Here is an 18,329-nt window from a genome sequence, read left to right on the forward strand (position 1 = left end):
CCTCCACAGCAACTATTTTTGCCTGTAATTGTTCTTAACCATTCACACAATTGAATTAGCTATTTTGCTCTGCTTATATGAGTGACTCTTCTTGACTTATTTAGTCTGTTTTCTGTGACTTAAGTATTTCATTTTTGAAAGTTTTCTACCATATGCCCTGTCTTTGTTGGTGATCATCCAAAAGTTGTCCTTGTGATGTGATTTTTCCCATAAAATATGTATCATTTCAATTATCTGATGTTTTTTTTTCCCTTTCTTCATTTTATTAGTATAAGTTCAGTGATAGCCAACCATATGGTGACCTTGATTTTCCTTTTTAAATCTTACTTTGTCTCCTCCATAAAATTTTCATTTACTTTGTTTGTACATTTGTCTTAATTAGCCTTTAGTTCCTTCAATTAAGTATATCTCTATCATTGTTTGCTGTGACCAGGACAAGTGGTGGATAACAGTGCTATTTTAAGTAAGTATGATTCAGATAACTGCAGCCCCAGGAAAACTTCATCTTTTTCTCCTCCTTGAAAGCCCAAGGACCAAGAGAAGGACAGGTGAAGTTATTAGAATAAGAGTTATGCCTTTGTTTTAGAGGCAGAGTTTACCGCTGCCTTATGGATTCATTTGAGTAGCCATCAAGAAAGTCATTTGTTATTGTGATGATGTCAAGCACTTATAGATCATTAAATGCAAATCAAGTATTTACAGAAAAAAATCTCTTTGAATTTTGCTGAAATACATTACTTATTTTGAGTAGATTAGAAGGTAGACATAACAATTCAATCACGCAGGATTAAGAAACGGAAAGGCTGCCGCTCTATTTGAGACAATGTATTAAACTGGGGAAAAATAATCCAACATCTAGGAGTATTTGATTTTCCTATTTCTTCTGTTTTCATGAGAATGGAAAGAGTAATATTAAGAAAATGTAGAAATTATTATTATATATATTTTTTACTATGGTCAAAAAGCTCATGTGAGATAAATTTCCCCAAAATGAAAATAATATGTAATTTCTAGAGGAAAAACCATTTCTGATGGTAAGCCATAAATGTGTTCAGACATGAACATTTATAACATTTCTCTTAATCCATATAATTTTTGCTGAGATCCTATTTAATTTTTCTCTGCAACCTATATGATTTGTTGATCCATCTCTATTTTATAAGATTCTTGAAGAAATTTATGAGGTTTCTTGAAGAAATTCAAGTTGTTTGCTTTATTACTATAAATCGTGATTCTATTACTTTATAAGTCTTTTCTTTCTGACAAAATGAAACTGTATTTCAATATATCTAGTTAACTCCTGTTATTTGTTAACAGGTAAGTACAAGTAATAGAAGAAAACAAAAGAAAATCAATATATAGGTGTAGCAGAAATATTTTTTTTTGAATAGCGAACTAAGGCTACATATTTTTCTTTTTTTTAGGAAACCTCATCATCAGATTTTAAAGTTGCAGAAAATATTTAAAAGGATTTCACCCAATTGCTTTATTTTGCCAGTGTAGAAACTGAAACTCTGAGATCTTAAAAATACTTGCCTCAAATTATTAGGTAAGACAGCTGCAGGGTATTTTCCTGACCTGAGGCTTAGCTGGAAAAGGATGAAGAAGGCAGAGATATAATTTATTGTGTCTTAAACCTGAACCTCTGGTCCTAGGTCATCTCCAAGTTCTACATGGAGTGTAGAATCAAGGGTCTGTCTTTTCCCTCAGTTACTTGTTACATCTCGGTGTCCAAGCCAAAGCCAAGTGTGTGTGATAAATAAGCCTAAACTCTCATATCTGACTTTTAATCACTCTACACTGTGCTTGAGAGCTAGGGAAATGATAGGCTGCTTTTTTTCATATTTTTCCCTTCCTTTCGCATACCCCTTAGCTTCCTCTTTTCTTTGATCAACACAGCTAACCACTTCATTACTGGAAAACTCTGTGTAATACAATAAAAGAGATAGGAAGAAAACAAGGCCATTAAGGAAAAAAAAAGGTGGGGGGGGCAGTGTCCCACTTCAAAATCCTATTTTGAATGCCCAAAGCGAAATATTACTTTACTTCTAACCCTAAATGTTTTTGGGGAAACCTAATAATGAAGCCTCAGAAAGATGGATGCCTTAGATTGAAGGTCAAAGAAAAATGTGGTAAAGAAAGCACATTAATAATTTTCAAAATAGAATTCTGATCACATTTATTTTGTACAAGAACAAATAATCCAGAAAGAAATCACTAGGGAGATATCTAGATCTAATGCAAAATTTCCTGTAGTTCCAAAGTTGCGACAATAACCCGGTAGAATCTCTAAATGCCATCTATCAGAGGTTACAGTTTACCCTCTGAGAATACATTTGAACACAAATTATATTGCAAGTGGAATTATGCCTATCAGACATAAGAAAAAAGATATCCAAATAAAATTGAAACAAAGATTAGGTATCTGGGGAGTTTGAAGGGCGACCTTCTACCTCATAAGTTTTATATCCTTGTGCAGATAGCTGAAACTTACTAAATGAATCAGTCATCCCGGGGAGACTTGAATGATTTTTCCTAGTTCTGTTATCCCAGCCTTTTTTAGGACACTTACGGTGGAGATCAATTGCAAGAGAAACTTCACTTAAAAATCTAAAAAAAATTCAAAGGCTATCAACAATTCAAATAGTCCTTTATTTAGCCCTCCTTTGTCTTTTAGCACCTGCAAGTCATTAAAGCCATTTTAAGGCTTTTTAGGTATGCTTTAATTATTTTCTTATGCTGTGTACTTTTCACTGTAGAAAGTAAAATTTATTTACCTGATTTGTAGACTGACACAGTCCAAATGAACTTTTGGAAGAATAAGGAAAAGCTTGATACGTGAGGATCGCTCAACCTGTAGGGGTTTAATCCTCTATTAGTGTTTAGATCTCCTTATCCCCTCAGGATGCCATCTCCTGTAATTGTTTTTTGAATAGCTCTAGTGATTTTAACAAACTTGACTGTTGCTTTTGTTTTTCTTGTTTTTTTAAGTGTTTCTAATCTTTCATGAAGAGATGCTTTCTGACATTTGCCTTGATTTTTTTTCATTTAATTTTCATTTATGCCCTTGTTCCATTATTTCTAGGAGGTGGGAAATGGAAACTTTGGTATAATCAAGGCTATTACAGAGTATATGCAATTCATTTGAAGCCTCTTACCGTTTTGTCCTGGGTCCAGGTTTTAGTGTGAAAATATAAAGGAAGTTAATGTTTATCATGGTTTTATTTATTTATTTGCTGTTTAAAAATTAACTTTTAATAGCCTAAAAATAGTGGCTATAATTCTAATGCCACCTGGGTGAGAAAACTCATATCCATGTATAAGTTTTCAATATGAAGTGATATTGGAAACTGACAACAAAAATAATTCTTTGAATCTTCTCGTTAGAAATTAAAATAAATTAGACATTTTTACTTTTTAAAATTAGGTAATTACATAACATCAGTCATTGGTTTCATGATGTTTAGTGACCCTGTGATGTGTCTGTTCACCTGGATTTCAGCTGTAATTTGGTTAGCTTTGGATCAGAAATATTTTATGCTGTAATTTCGTTTAAGTATATAAATTTAACAAAAGCAATGTTTTAGTCATTTTTACCTATGTAAACAAAAGATAATATAATACAAATGATCTGGAAACCTCAGGGAAGTAGAGCTACACATTCATGAAAGCATCTTATAAAAAGTTCAAAGTATAGGACCGGCTCTTCTTAAATCTTGCTAAAAAGTTTTTCCTCAACTGCTGATAAAAGTGCATCCCTTTATAGATTTAAAAATCTAAGAGGTGTAAAAACTTTGAACTTGGATTTTTAAAATTCATTCAATAAATATTTATTGAATACCTACTATAGGCTGGTCTCTGTTTTGGTCATTAGACATGTAGCAAGAAAACAACAGCGGGAATCCATCTGGACGTGAGAGCTCAGTTCTGGATACCTACCCAAAGACCAGGCTATGTCACCCGGAACTGAAAGGTCAAGGAAACAAAAACAGGAAGTTTCCTGCTTTATTTCTGAATCTGGCCATAGAAGGACTTTTTCTAATCTGTTGGGTTTCTTTTTTAAAATTGTTTAAAAATATGTAAATAAACAGAGATACGGAAAAATATGCAAAACAAACACACAGCTTAATGAATTATCATTAGACCATTTGGATAAAGAAATAGATTTATACCCAGAACCCTCAAAGATTCTCTATGTGCTTCAGACCATCAGAATAACATCCCTCACCACAAAAGTAACCACTTTCATTTCTTGTATAGTAGTCACTTTTTTTGTATTTCTTTAGAGTTTTATTGCCTAACTATTCTAGTAACTAGAACAGAGCCCTGCAAATAGCACACACTTACTAAGTTTCTTAACAAGTTAAGTCATTGATGTTGCATTCTCAAGTGTGCATTGTTAGACACTATGTTTAGTTTTGCTCATGTTTAGTTTTATAATTTTTTTATGTTTTGATGAATTTTGGGTATGTCTCTTAAGTCACGATTTCTCTATAGTTCCTCCTTCCATCTCTTACTTTTCATTGCAATTTATTCATTGAAAAACTAGGCCCATTTAGCCTGTATTGTAATATTCTTCTATCCTCTGTACTTCCCACAATTTGGCAGCTGGAATAGAGGTTTGATTAGACTCAGGCTTCGTCCCTCTGGCAACACTACAAGTTGTGTTGTGTTCTTTTATTAGAAGGTAAAAGCTATTTGGTTGTCTTTTGTGTGATATAAGCAGCTGTGGATGCTATGACTGAATCCATTATTTTGATAGGAGTTGTAAAATGGTGATATTCTATTGTCACTTATTTTTCATTTATTGACTGAAATAAATCTATAAATAGAGGCCCTTCCCCAGCTATTATTTTGGTACTCAATAATATTGGTAAGGGAGGATAAATGTTTTATTCTTTCCTTATATTTCCTACTTCTCACAGAAGTAAATTTGTCACCCATCACTTTCTGAAAGTAGCTAGTCAGTTCTTTTTTCTTTCTTGTAACATTATGAACTCATAGATTTAAACACGTTTGTTGGATTTCAATCCTTTTCTAGTATTATCCTTATTGGAATTAAAACTGTCTTATATTTGGCCTGTGGAAGACTCACTCCTCTTTAGCTGTTGGTGCTAGCTGGCAACTGGGGTGATCACAAGTGATTGAATGATGTGTCTTTCTCCACCCACTAAGCTAACCCAGACTTCATCACAGTGGTTGCAGGGTTCTACAAACAAGTAAGACATGGCAAACTTTGTTGTGCAGGTATTTGTTAAGTTTCTGCTTGAATCACATTTGCTTATATCAATGTTAGCCAAAGCTAGTTGCATAGCCAAACACAGGCTGCGTGGGAGAAAAATACTTCACAGTGAGATATGGAGACAAGACTTAATGGGCCATTTTGCAATCTACCATATGATCTAATTTTCTATCAGTAATACCTCACTCTTTTTGCCTAGGTTCCTAAAGCATTTTGTTTTTAAATTTCAGCTTTTCTTTTAGATACGGGGGTTACATATGTAGAATTGTCTCATGAGTATTTGGAACCCAAGTATTAAGCATGGTACCCAACAGATGGTTTGTCAGCTCAGAACCTCCTTCTTTACTGCCTCATCCAATAGTCCACAGTGTCTATTGTTCCCATGTCTAAAGCATTTTTTGTCTTTTTCTTAAAATCTAGTAATTTTACTAGATTATGTATCTGGCCAATATTGTCTGGCATGTACAGGATACGTCTTTTCAAATCTTTTTTAGTCTTTTAAACTTCATGAAAGTTTTCTTGAATTATAATATTTTGCATTTTTTTCTTCTCTCTTGTTTTGATATTTTTTCTGCTACTCCTATTTTTTGTATTTTAAGTCTTTTTTTAAGTCTACCTTCAGTCCATGTTGCTTTTTCTTGAATCATTTTAATCTATTTATTTCATAACAATTTTTAAGATTTTGTTGCTTTTCATGGTTTTTTTTCCCCCCCTGGAGTGATTTGTTGGATTCATTTGCTCTTATATTCTTTCTTATATCTTCTTCATTTCTGTATTTTTCCCTCTATTTGTAATTCTTTGAATTAATGTTACTTTACTTTTGAGTTTTCTAATTTTGAGTTATATTGTTTTTATATTTGTATCTTTTTTATGTCTTTAACTCATTCTGAAAATTAGATTATTTTTCACATTTGTATTCCATGTTTCTTATTTTCTTTGTTCTTATAATAACTTTGCATAAATTCGACTTTAAATTGCTCATTTTTGTTGCTGATTTGTTTCGTGAAAAAGTAATTTTCCTAAGCTTTTAGAGAAAGACGTCTTTCAGAATAGCTTTCTAAGATTCCTGCCTCTCAAATTTTTCTCTTCTCTATTTTTATCTGAACATTCTCTTCCTTCTTTTCTATTATCCCTACTTTGCTTCACTTTAACGGTATTTTCAGAGGCCCACTCTGGTGTGCAGCCCTGTGTAGGAAGGAAGCCCAGGCTGGTCAGTTTCAAGAGTTCACAGAACTTAGGCTTTTTCAGGTTCCGTGCTCTATAGGGAGCCCTTGCATACGAGCTATTAGTCTTGTCTAAACCCCTCCTAATTTAACCTGCTGCTCTTTTGGGGCTGATGTGCTTTCCGAAGCAGATTGTTGGCTGTTAGGAGATTCTTCAGTTCTTAGATTCTTCACACACCTTTGCTTTCTTCTGCTCTGTGCCACACAGGTGACACATGATGAATAACTTGTGATTGTCAGTGCTTTTTTGTTCTTTCTTTCTCACTTGTATTTTGTAGTTCATGGAGTATATCTTGTCATTTAGTTAATTGTAAATTTTGTATTTGGGTTTTTGCGTTTTGCTATGTGATTATTTGGCTGTTTTACCAAGGGTATTGGGGAGATTTATAAACTATGCAGCACAGCTGCTATGCTCTCCAGATACCCTTACATTCCTAATCTTTTGATTTTTCCCAACTTCTTCATTTCCTCCCCTATTCTAAGCTCAAAGTCATCTACAACTGCTATTTTCCTTCTCATAAGTTAATTTTTCAGCCCAGCATCATGATCCTTTTGAGGCCATATTCTATTGTCTAATTTTTTTTTAAATAAGGATGAGTATATTGATTATAGGTTATAATTACAGATTATTTCCTCCCACTAGCCTAAAACATTAAATACTAAACATCCAATAAGAGTTACTTTGGGTGATTATTGTTGCTGTGTATGTCCCTTTGGCATCCTTTTGTAAGTGTTATAAAAGGAGATAAAACTTGGGCTGGATAGCAGCATCTCAGAAAATTGTTGACACTATATTTATCACATGGAGAAAATAGAAAGTAGGGTATTGCTTTCTCTAACCTAATTCTAAAGTATGCATCATGATTAAAGAACACATAAGGAAGAAAAACAAATCCTCTCCCAGAGAAACATTTCACAACATTGTCTTAAAATCCCATTCTACTACTACAGGAAAACTAAACATGTAAAACATGACAGGGAAATAGAATAACTTTATCACGTTTAGGGTATAGTGAACTTTGTTCTTTTTTCCTTTCATAATGGTGAGTTTGCCACTTTACAAAAAAGACGTAAAGTTTTCATCTGATCCTTTTTGGGATCAGTGGTAATTATATATATTAAGAAGCCAGGATTAGGCACAATATCCATAACTGTAAAGCAGAGAAGTGAATTCATACTAGGTGCCTGACTCTCATGATTGCCATGAACTCACCAACTGAACTTACTGAAATATAAGCAATTTCTAAGAGAATAATCAGCAAGTTTTCTTGAATGCAAGAATGAGATTACCAAAGTCATGTTTATTCATTTATAAGTAAGTGACACATTTCTATACTCATCAGGAGAAAGTGGTCCATGATTAATTCAAATTAAGAATTGCAAGCCTCAGGTTTATAGATATTTTCTAGTTACAAAAATTGCTGGAAACCAGTCTTTGATCTAAAACCTGTTGGGCTGCATTGAATTACAATATTATTTGCTGCCTTTATTCCAAAATGACAAGTTTTTATACTATTTTTATAAGGTGATCTAAGTACCTGATCAAACAAAATATGATTTGATGAACTGATATAAAAATAGTACAGCAATACTCTTGTCTTGTACTGGAAATGGTCTTAAAATGCCTTTCATCTGACCAAGTTGCCTTAGATATACCTCCATTTCAAGTGTTCCAGATCCAAGCAGTTGACGGTAGTGAGAATCAAAGGCCCAATGAAACAGTACTAAATCATGATGATTGTTTTTAAGGAGCAAAACCAAGGTAAGTTGTCACATACTTTTCGACTTCATTTGAAACATGCATCAATACACATTTTTTTTTAAAAAAAGTCAGTATTAATTTAGCTTAATACAATAATAGCACTTAGTATTGTTCTTGCTAACAGTAGTTGTGTGTGTGTGTGTGTGTGTGTGTGTGTGTGTGTAATAATATATTGATGAGCTAGAGAGGAGTCACAGTGTTATAACAATTAACTATCCCTTTCCCTTATACTCTTTCCCTCATACTGTCAGATTTGCCTCCCCAGATAGGTGCATATATATATATATATATCACAATGACATGCGGATCCACTAGCTTGGATCCATGGGAAACAGAATGGGAATGAAAGTAAGGAAGATCAACTAGAATAGTGTTTATGATTTTTGCCTGGAATAGTTTTATTACTTCTAGGACTAAAACTTGGAATAGTTTCAGTACTTCTAGTTTTATTGTTTAAGAAGTTTATGATACACACACATATAAAGGTAGTTTAAAATAATCAGCAAGAACATTGTTTTTACTGAATTATTTTCCTAAAATTCCTACAATTAACACTATCATAGACTTAAATATTGCTATATACTAATGTGTTTCAAATTTAAAACAATACTTCTAATTCTAATTCATTTTCTGAACAACAGACCTCACTTAATAACTGCTCGCTGCATATCCATCAATGGATGTCCGGTTGATACCTCAAATGAGCATGTTTAGAATCAAAATTGTCTTCCTGAAATCTGCTTTGCTCCTGTAACCTCTCTTTCATATAGCAGTTTTACCGTTTTCCCAGCACACTGGTTTGTAGACTAGTCTGACTGCACTGTCTTTGCTGTTCCCACATCCGTCTTTTACTAAACTACCTGAGTGGCATCTCCTACTTTCACTTTCTCATTTCCATGTATATTGCCGGTGTTTTAACTCATCCCCTTCATTTATTGTCAGTGCTCAAACTGACTGTGCAATAGATTTCTGTGTCCTGTATTGTCTTATAATTTAGCATTCCACATTGTTAAGTTATTCTTATTATCTACATGTAGCATCATATCATTTTTAATTTTCTTCAGTCTTCTTGAATGTTATGTAAGGAAACTAACTCCTTAGGGTAACTTTTAAGGTGTTTAGGCGTTTGGCTTCCTTCTGATTTTGAAGGTGAATAATTTTCTGAAAGGTTGGACAGCTGGAGAGTGGAGAAAGGAAACAAATAATACCAGGCACGGAATTTGTTTTTTCCCTAGATTATAATATGGTCTTGTCAATATTGAGTTGAGTATGAGGTAAGAAAGCCCAGCTGCTTGTAATTTTTTTCTATTGAAAGTATAATTGAATGCATTTCTCCTGAAAACTGATGAGAATTCTAATTATCAAAGTACCAGAATACAGCATAAAAGTAAGCTTCTTTAATCCAAAAACATCCTGGTGTTCTTCAGCAGTCACTACTAGCAGCTAAGTGTCATTCCCCACCATGCCACAGAGATAAGAGTGACATTATAAAAGAGAAATAGAACTATTGTTAAGATATTCTGTATTCTTCAATTAAGGTAATGAAAGTTATAATAATAATAAACTTAATGTAAGTTAATTGTTTGACTCATTCTTGTCCCACTAATCCATAGGTTCTGAGAGGTTGCACCTGTGCTGCTTCAGCTCAGTATGTATCCTCTGTACCACACCCTTCAGTCTGTGTCATTTGTCCACGATTGTTTATGTCGTTGCCTCCACTTTCAGTGTCCTTCTTTCCTTATTTCGCTCAAATTTCAAGGTCCTTTAAAATACTCCTTCTATTATAAAGGCTGCTTTCTGCAGCACTTCGATTTTTGTCTTAATTCTTGCACTTAGTTTTTCCTTGTGCAGAAGTTAACTGATTATATGTCTGGGGCTAACCACATCATTTCTCTTACCTCACAGCAGCTGTCATAGGGTTGTCTTACTCCAGGCAGTTGATTATGTTTTCAATAATGGGACCTAATGGACCAGCATATACAGGAGCATATTTCATTGTAACAGTGTATTTCTGGAGAGGTATATCTTACAAAACAAACAGTGTACATTTCATTTCAGGGGATTTGTGATTCTAAAAACAATTCGAAAGAGTACAAGTCAATGGATTTGAGTATACTTAGAATTTTGTTCAACCACCACCACTAACTAATTCCAGAACCTTTTCAACAGTTGCTCAAAGAAAATCCTAAACTTCCCATTTAGTCCCTAACTCTACTTGTTTTTAATGACTAATTTACTTTTTGTGTCCATGGATATGTCTACTTTGGATATTTCACATAAATGGAATCATATAATGTGTGGTCTTTTGTGTCTAGTTTTCTTTTTACTGAACATAATCTTTTCAAAGTTTATCCATATCATAGCGTGTATCAGTATTTATTTCTTTTTACGGATGAACAATATCCAACTGTATAGATCGTCCATATATTGTTAATCCATTTAACAACATTTTGGTGCCATATTTAAAAAATGATTGCCTAAATTCATGAAGATCTAGTTTATGTTTTTCTCTAAGCATCTTAAAGATTTAACTCTTATGTTTCAGTCCTTAATTCACTTCGATTTATTTTTTATGTATGGTGTAAGATAGGGATCCAGATTCATTATTCTGCATGTGAATATACAATTTTCCCAGTACTATTTGTTATAGAGATTATTCTTTCCCCAATGAATAGACATATCCCTTTGTCTAAATCAACTGAAAATAGACATGTGGGTTAATTTTTGATATCTTAATTTAATTAAATTGATCTATACATTTGTGCTTATGTCAGTATTTCCCTTTAAAACTACCATGGCCTTGTATTAATTTTGAAATCAAGAAATGTGAGTCCCCCAATTTTGTTCTACTATTTCTAGATAATTTTAGTTAATTTGGATCCTTTGTATTTCTACATGGATTTTAGAGGTTTGTCTTTTGTCTCTTTATTCAAAAAAAAGATGATATTTTGATAGGAATTGCATTAAATCTGTCATGTCATGTCAATCTGTCATGTTACTAATATTAAGCTTTATTATTAGTTCACAATCATGAACATAAATGTTTTTCCATTTATTTAGGTTTTTCACTAATTTCCAAAATGTTATGTATTTTTCAGTTTCTGTAAGTCTTATACTTTGACTAAATTACTCCTAAATATTTTATTATTTTTTATTTATTATGAAAACAATTATTTTCTTAATTTCACTCTTGGGTTTTCATTCCTTGTATATGAAAATACAACTAATTTTTCTATATTGACCTTATATTCTGCATTTTAATAATTTGTTCATTAACTATAAATTTACTTTTGTAAGTTCTTTAGATTTTTTTTCTCATATGATCATATAATTTATCAATTTTCAGTCTAGATACCTTTATTTATTTTTATCTAGTTATCCTGGCTAGAGTTCCAGTACAATGTTGAATAAAAGTGGTGATACTGGACATCACTGTTATTTCTTATCTCAGGGGGAACACTTAGTGTTTCACCATTAAGTTTGATGTTAGCTATGAAATGTTTACATATGACCTCATCACTCTGAGAAAGTTCCTTTGTTTTCCTAGCTTGTTTAGTGTTGTTGTCATTTTGTTAAAAAAAAATTTGTGTGTCTGTTGAGATGATTGTGCGCGTTTTTTCCTTTAAATCATTAATAAAGTTTATAACATCCATTGATTTTTGTATGTTGAACCACTATTGCATTCCTGGGGTAAATCTTACTTAATCAGGGTGCATTAAGATTTTAATATTCTGCTGAATTCAGTTTGCCAGTATTTTCTTAGAATTGTTGCTCACCCTTCTATTTTTGGAGGAGTTTGAGAAGAATCGGTGTTAATTCATCATTAAATTTTTGGTAAATTATTCAGCAAAGCCATCTAGACCTGTACTTTTCTTCCTGTAAAGCTTTTTAATCACAAAATCAGTGACTATTTGCTATAGGTCTTTTGGGTTTTCGACTTCTATTTGAGTCAGTGTCAATTGTGTCTTTCAGATATTCATTTATTTTATCTAAGTTATCAAATTTTTCAGATTTTATTTTTTATAGTATTCTTTATCCTTTAATTTGATTGTACTTGATGGTAATGTCTCCACTTTATTTCTGGTTAGAAATTTTAGTCATTTCTTTTGTCTTGAGAGGTTTAGCTAAAGGATTGCCTTCTAAAAATCTTTTCAAAAACCAACTTTTGGCTTTGTTGATTTTCTTTATTGTTTTTCTATTCTTCATCTTATTTGTCTCTGCTGTAGTCTTTATTATTTTCATCTTTCTTTTTGCTATGCCTGCTCTTCTTTGCCTGGTTTCTAAAGGTGGCAAGTTAAGTTACTAATTTGAGACGTTCTTTTTAATATAATTGATTATTAGGAATTTCTCTCTGGGCATGGCTTTTGCTGCACTTCATAAGTTTTGGTATGTTCTTTTTTTGTTTTTATTCATCTGAAATTATGTTTTAATTTTCCTTGTGATATCTTCTTTAACTCATTGGTTTAGCAGTGTGTTGTCTAATTTGCACATAGTTGTAAATTTCCCAAATGTCCTTCTGATTGTGTAATGGCTTCTAATTTTATTTCATAGCTGTCAGATAAATAAATAAAATAATATAAATAAGCATTTTTTTCTAATTTATTGAAATACGTGGCCTAATACATGATCTGATTTGGACAGGATTTCATGTACACTTGAGAAGATTGTAGATTCTGCTGCTATCATAGAGAGTGTTTCTATAAATGTTTGTTAGGTTTAGTTTGTTTATAGTGTTGTTTCAATCTATTTTCTTTTCTGATATGCTGTCTAGTTGTTCTATCCGTTATTGAAAGTTGAGTATTTAAGTCCCCAAATATTATTGTTGACTACATATTTCTCACTTCAACTCTGTCTTTTGCCTTTGTGTGCTTCATATATTTTGAGTCTGTGCTTTCTGGTGAATATATGTTTACTCTTATTATATATTCTTGATAAATTGACCCTTTTTTCATTATATAATGTTCTTTGTTTCCAGTAACATTTTGTGTTCTATTAATAAAGTCTATGTTGTCTAATATCAGTTTAAAAACTTGATCTTTCTTTTGGCTACTGTTTACACAGAATATAATTTTCTATCCTTTAATTTGTTACCTATTTTTGTTTGTAAATCTACAGTAAATCTCTTCTAGGCAGCATAAAAAGTGGGATTTTTTTTTTCATTTTGACAAACTCTGCCTTTCAATTTGAGAGCTTAATCCATTTACATTTGATATAATTACTGATAAGAAAGAAACTTCTGTCTAGTGTTCTTTCTTTTCAGACTATAGAACTTCCTTTTGCATTTTTTGTGGCACATGTCTTAACAGCCTATAGTTTTTGTTGATCTGTTACAGTTTTTGTTTATCTGACAACATCTTAATTTTTTCTTCTTTTTTGAAGAACCTAGGATTGTCTTAATTTCTCATGCATTTTTAAAGGATACTTTTGCTGGATATGGACTTCTCAGTGACTGTTTTGTTGTTTCAGCACTTTGAATATACCATCACACTGCACTGCCTTCAGAATTACATGGTTTCTAATAAGAAAGTATCTGTCAATCTTATTGAGGATACTTTGTATATAATGAGCTTCTGATCTCTTATTGCTTTCTAGAGTCTGTCTTTGGCATTTATCAGTTTCATTATGATATATGTAGATCTCTTTGCATTTATCCTGGTTGAAATATATTGAGCTTTTTAGATATGTACATTGAAGATTTTTAACAAATTTGAGAAGTATTTGGTCATCAAATTTTCAAGGATTATTTTTCATCCTTCCTGTTTTTCTCCTTTTGGGACTTGCATTATGCATATTTTTGTGTGCTTAATAGTGTTCTGCAGGTTTCTTGGATTCTGTTTTTCTTCATTCATTTTACTTTCCTTCAGTAGATATTATAAATTGACCTATATTTAGGTTCATGATTCTTTCTTTTGCTTGTTAAATATGTAGTTGAGGAGTTCCACTGAACGTTTCTTTTCTTTTATTATAATTACTTCCAGAGTTAAAATTTGGTTTTCTTTTATAATTTCTAGCCCTTTACTAATATTTTCTTTATTTGTGAGACATCATTATTATGCCTTCTTTTAACTATTTAGACATCATCTCTTTTAGCTCTTTAAGGAAATTTAAAATAGCCAATTTAAAGTTTGCAACTCTGCCTTAGCCATCACTTCCTGTTTGTGTAGGATCTCAGAATGAACCAGATGTGAGTCCTTGATGTCCACTTCTGTCTTTTCTGAGCATATGCACAACTCTGTGCATGCACATGCACTGCCTTTTAAATTCCTAGAAATATGTCATAGCTTTTCAAAATCTTTATTCCAAAAATATCTATTTTCCCAAACCTTTCTACTAAGTGGTTTTGTTTGTTTATTATTTCCTCCAACTACTATACATTGCCTCAGGTCTAGGCAACTGAAATATTTGTCTGTAAATGTTTGCAACAGATGCTGACAGGATAATGGCTTTAGTGCTGGGTGAATTCCAAGTCAGACAAGATAAAACAAGCCTTTTGAGTGTCTTCCTTCTGCCACCAGAAAGGTAAAAACAAATCATTTCAACTCTTTGCAAATAAGATCTGTTTTGCTTCCTCCATACCAATACTGACAATATGAGCTGTTATTTACAAGGCTACCACTGTGCTGATAGAGGGGTTGAAACAAGGGTAAGTGGTTGGATCACCTGAGGTCACGAGTTTGAGACCAGCCTGGCCAACATGGTGAAACCCTGTCTCTACTGAAAATACAAAAATTAGCTGGGCATGGTGGCAGGTGCCTGTAATCCCAGCTACTCAGGAGGCTGAGGCAGAAAAATTGCTTGAACCTTGGAGGCAAAGGTGGCAGTGAGCTGAGATCACTGCCACTGCACTCCAACCTGGGCAACAAGAGTGAAACTCCAAAAAAAACTTTCTGCTCTTACTGAGATTAGCTGTTTCCTTAAATGAATGTTCCCTGGGTTGCTGCAAGTTTTTGATTAGTTTTTAAAGGTCTAATTCTTTACCGTGTCAGTATAATTAATTTTTTAAAAAATCTGTCTTTATAAATAAAGGTATAGAGTACCTTATATTGAGAAGAGGTGTGACTTTGAAGATTGCATGTACTATTTAAACATGTGCTGGCTACTTTGTGATGAAATAATTAAGAGTTGAACTTACATATGAGCTATACACTTTTTATTTTAGAAAAACATTCTAACTTGAAATTTTCACATGTGGTTTCAGGCAAATATTAAAAAAAATTATCTGATCCTTCAATAATAGCATTTTGAATGCTATTATGGTGAATGGCATTTTTGAAAGAAATGAATATTTGTGATGTTTTTGTGACATTTCCATTATATCACCTATAAAAATAGTTATATTTTCAAATTTTGTAACGTAATTTTCTATCATATTTAAAAATCTTCCATATAAATTATGTAAGTATTCAATCTATTTGTTAAAAAATATTAAAAGGTAGTATCTTCTGATTCGTTTAAAAGAAGTAGACTTAGGAAAGAAAATTTTACAGATCCATTTCAATGAAAACATCCAGAGAAATTTTAGATGTGATTGAAATATTAGTATCATGATTTAGTAAGCACAGTGGACAATATTTCTTCTGTTCAGATATAACCTCATTATTAACTGTCTTATTTTTAAAACTGCAACAGCCTTTGAAATGAATTATTTAAATAAATTGGACTTAAAATCAAATCTTTAATTTTTGGATGCAAAATGTTTTACTATATTTCCAAAATTAGCTAAGCATTTTCTATTTGCGTATAAGGGAAAATATATTTTATGTCATTAATGGACAAAATGGACTTATGATATTAATTTTTTCTTTAATTTCCATTTTTGTGTATGATTAATATGTTAAATTATTAATAGAGTAGAATATCTTATAAATATACTTCCATATTTTCTTGATAATTATCAAAGCTATGAACTAACCATCTAACTTTTGTTTTCCATATTAATACTACACATTAGTAACTAAAATAGTACATTCTCTGCCCTTGATTTGATATATATTAAAGAAGTCATAAGGGATATTTTCAGCTTATCTTGATTTTAAATAAAATTTTTAATTGTCAATTTCTGGAAAAAGTTGGAATATTATTTTGAAATAGACCATATTTGTTTTTGATACATTCTTAACCTTATTTGGGATATGAGATTGAAATTTTTCTTTTATCTCTTCAAATTGGTACACTGTGCTGGTCCAATTTTCCCTAATTTAAACTGTGCAGAGTGTATCCTTCTGCAAATGGAGTTGAGTTACAAACCATGCTGGAAATAGAAATATGGAAGAATACTTTCCTCTAGCATAAATTGCTTATATATGCAATAGAGACTTTTATGTCTTTTATGTCCACAGTTAAAGAGACAAGGCTGAGACATATTTTTTTCTTTGCTAAAGTAATTAAGTTTCAATAATAATTTCTGTTCCAAATGTAATTTTATTTGTATTTCAAAAATTAATGGCAAATTAATGCATAAATACAAATTGGTTCAGAGTAAAGAACCAATAAGCATATGCATCAACTTCAACAAAGAGTGCTATGACCACTTCCCAAATATATGTTAAGATGATGATCATGGTGGTAGTAGTAATAGCAGTTGAAGTAGTAATAGAATTAATAGCAGTGGCAGCAGCAGTGGCAGTGATGATGGTTCTAATAAATGATAATAGTAGCTATTTAGCACAGTTCTAAACACTTCACATATAATCTCTCATTTAATACTCACAGCAGCCCATGAAATTGGTACTATAATTACTGTCATTGTATTGATGAGAAAGCCAAACCTCAGAAATTTAAATAACTAGCATCCATACTCACATCTAGTAAGTGGAATAATATAGATTTAAAACAAGAAATTCAGTAGTTTAAGAGGAAAAGAGCATATATGACTCAGGATCAGATAAAAGTCTCATGAGATTCTGTAGGGTAACTTCATGCAGGGCTTTAGTAAAACTAAAGGACAGGATAAACAAAGTATTTTCAACAAAAGGTGACATAACAACTGGTTAATCATGTGGGGGAAAATGACTTTGGTTATCATGTCTTACCACTCAATAAAGCACAACAGGGGAAAGCATAGACAACCATAGACCGGAAAACTTACAGCTGTAGTCCCCCGGGTTCTATTCTTCTTTGGATTTTGAACTACCAACATATGCATGAGATATCTCAGTTTTATGAGAGGCAAAGCATAATTGCTGCAGAGTCTTTTATACTCCACTTGTCAAGTAGCTAAAGCCAGGTGACGTAACTAATTAAACCAAGGGAACACTATCAGTGTCTACATTTGTAAACCACAAAGACATGCTAATAGTGGGTGTCTCCAGATGTGTTTAAAAGTTTAAATAGCATATCGTAACTTATTTGCTAGTACATCTCATCCTTATCTTGACCAAAAGTCAATACCAGACTTTTAGGCAACCAATGTGTAAGCATAGAGCTGCCTAGTCCAGCAATAAAATAATCAAATAATCCCATCCTTACAAAGGCAGAATAATCAGTCTGTCTTTTGATGATCAAGTATTTATACTTTAAAAGTTTAATGTTTTCATTTTTTCTTTTTATTGTTAGTGTTTTTTACTTTCTAAGAAAACTAGTGCTACTCTAGTGTTGTGAAAACATTATCTGATATTTTCTTTAATTTATTCCTGAGATTTAAAATATATCTTTCATGACTAAATCTATCCATATAGAAGTTCTATTTGGGGACAGTATGAAATAGAGGCTAATGGTTACTTTCTTCATATGGTTAATCTGTTATGGCACCTTTCACTTTTCATTTAACTGGGCTTCTTTGATTAAAATCAGTTGATATTGGAAGTGTGGGTCTATTTCTGAACTTTATTATAACTTATTATTTAGTTTTCTTTACACAAGTACCACACTGTGCTGACCCAATAGAGTATGTTCTAAAATGAGCTGGTACAAGTTCTTACACTTCAAGATTCTTTTGGCTATTTTAGACTCTTTGAATTTCCATAAAACTTTTAGAGTCAACTTTTCAATTGTACCCTGCCAAAAATAGCCTGTTGGAATTGCAAAAAATCATTTTAGAAGAATTAACTTCTTAACAATACCAAGTCTACCCATCTATGAACCAGTTGGCTTACCATTTATG

At 32.1% G+C, this 18,329-nt stretch overlaps 1 protein-coding gene across 1 annotated transcript in view; it reads left to right on the plus strand.

Moving 5' to 3' along the window:
- LOC141579986 (activating signal cointegrator 1 complex subunit 1-like) overlaps positions 1 to 18,329 on the plus strand; it is an 80,274-nt gene that overhangs the window by 31,177 nt on the left and 30,768 nt on the right. The window contains exon 4 of the mRNA XM_074378824.1: positions 14,653 to 14,746. Coding sequence (XP_074234925.1) covers positions 14,667 to 14,746 — 80 coding nt within the window. The 5' untranslated portion in view covers positions 14,653 to 14,666. The remainder of the gene's footprint in view (positions 1 to 14,652; positions 14,747 to 18,329) is intronic.

The sequence above is a fragment of the Saimiri boliviensis genome, chromosome 10, assembly GCF_048565385.1.
Source record: "Saimiri boliviensis isolate mSaiBol1 chromosome 10, mSaiBol1.pri, whole genome shotgun sequence".
NCBI classification, from domain to species: Eukaryota; Metazoa; Chordata; class Mammalia; order Primates; family Cebidae; genus Saimiri; species Saimiri boliviensis.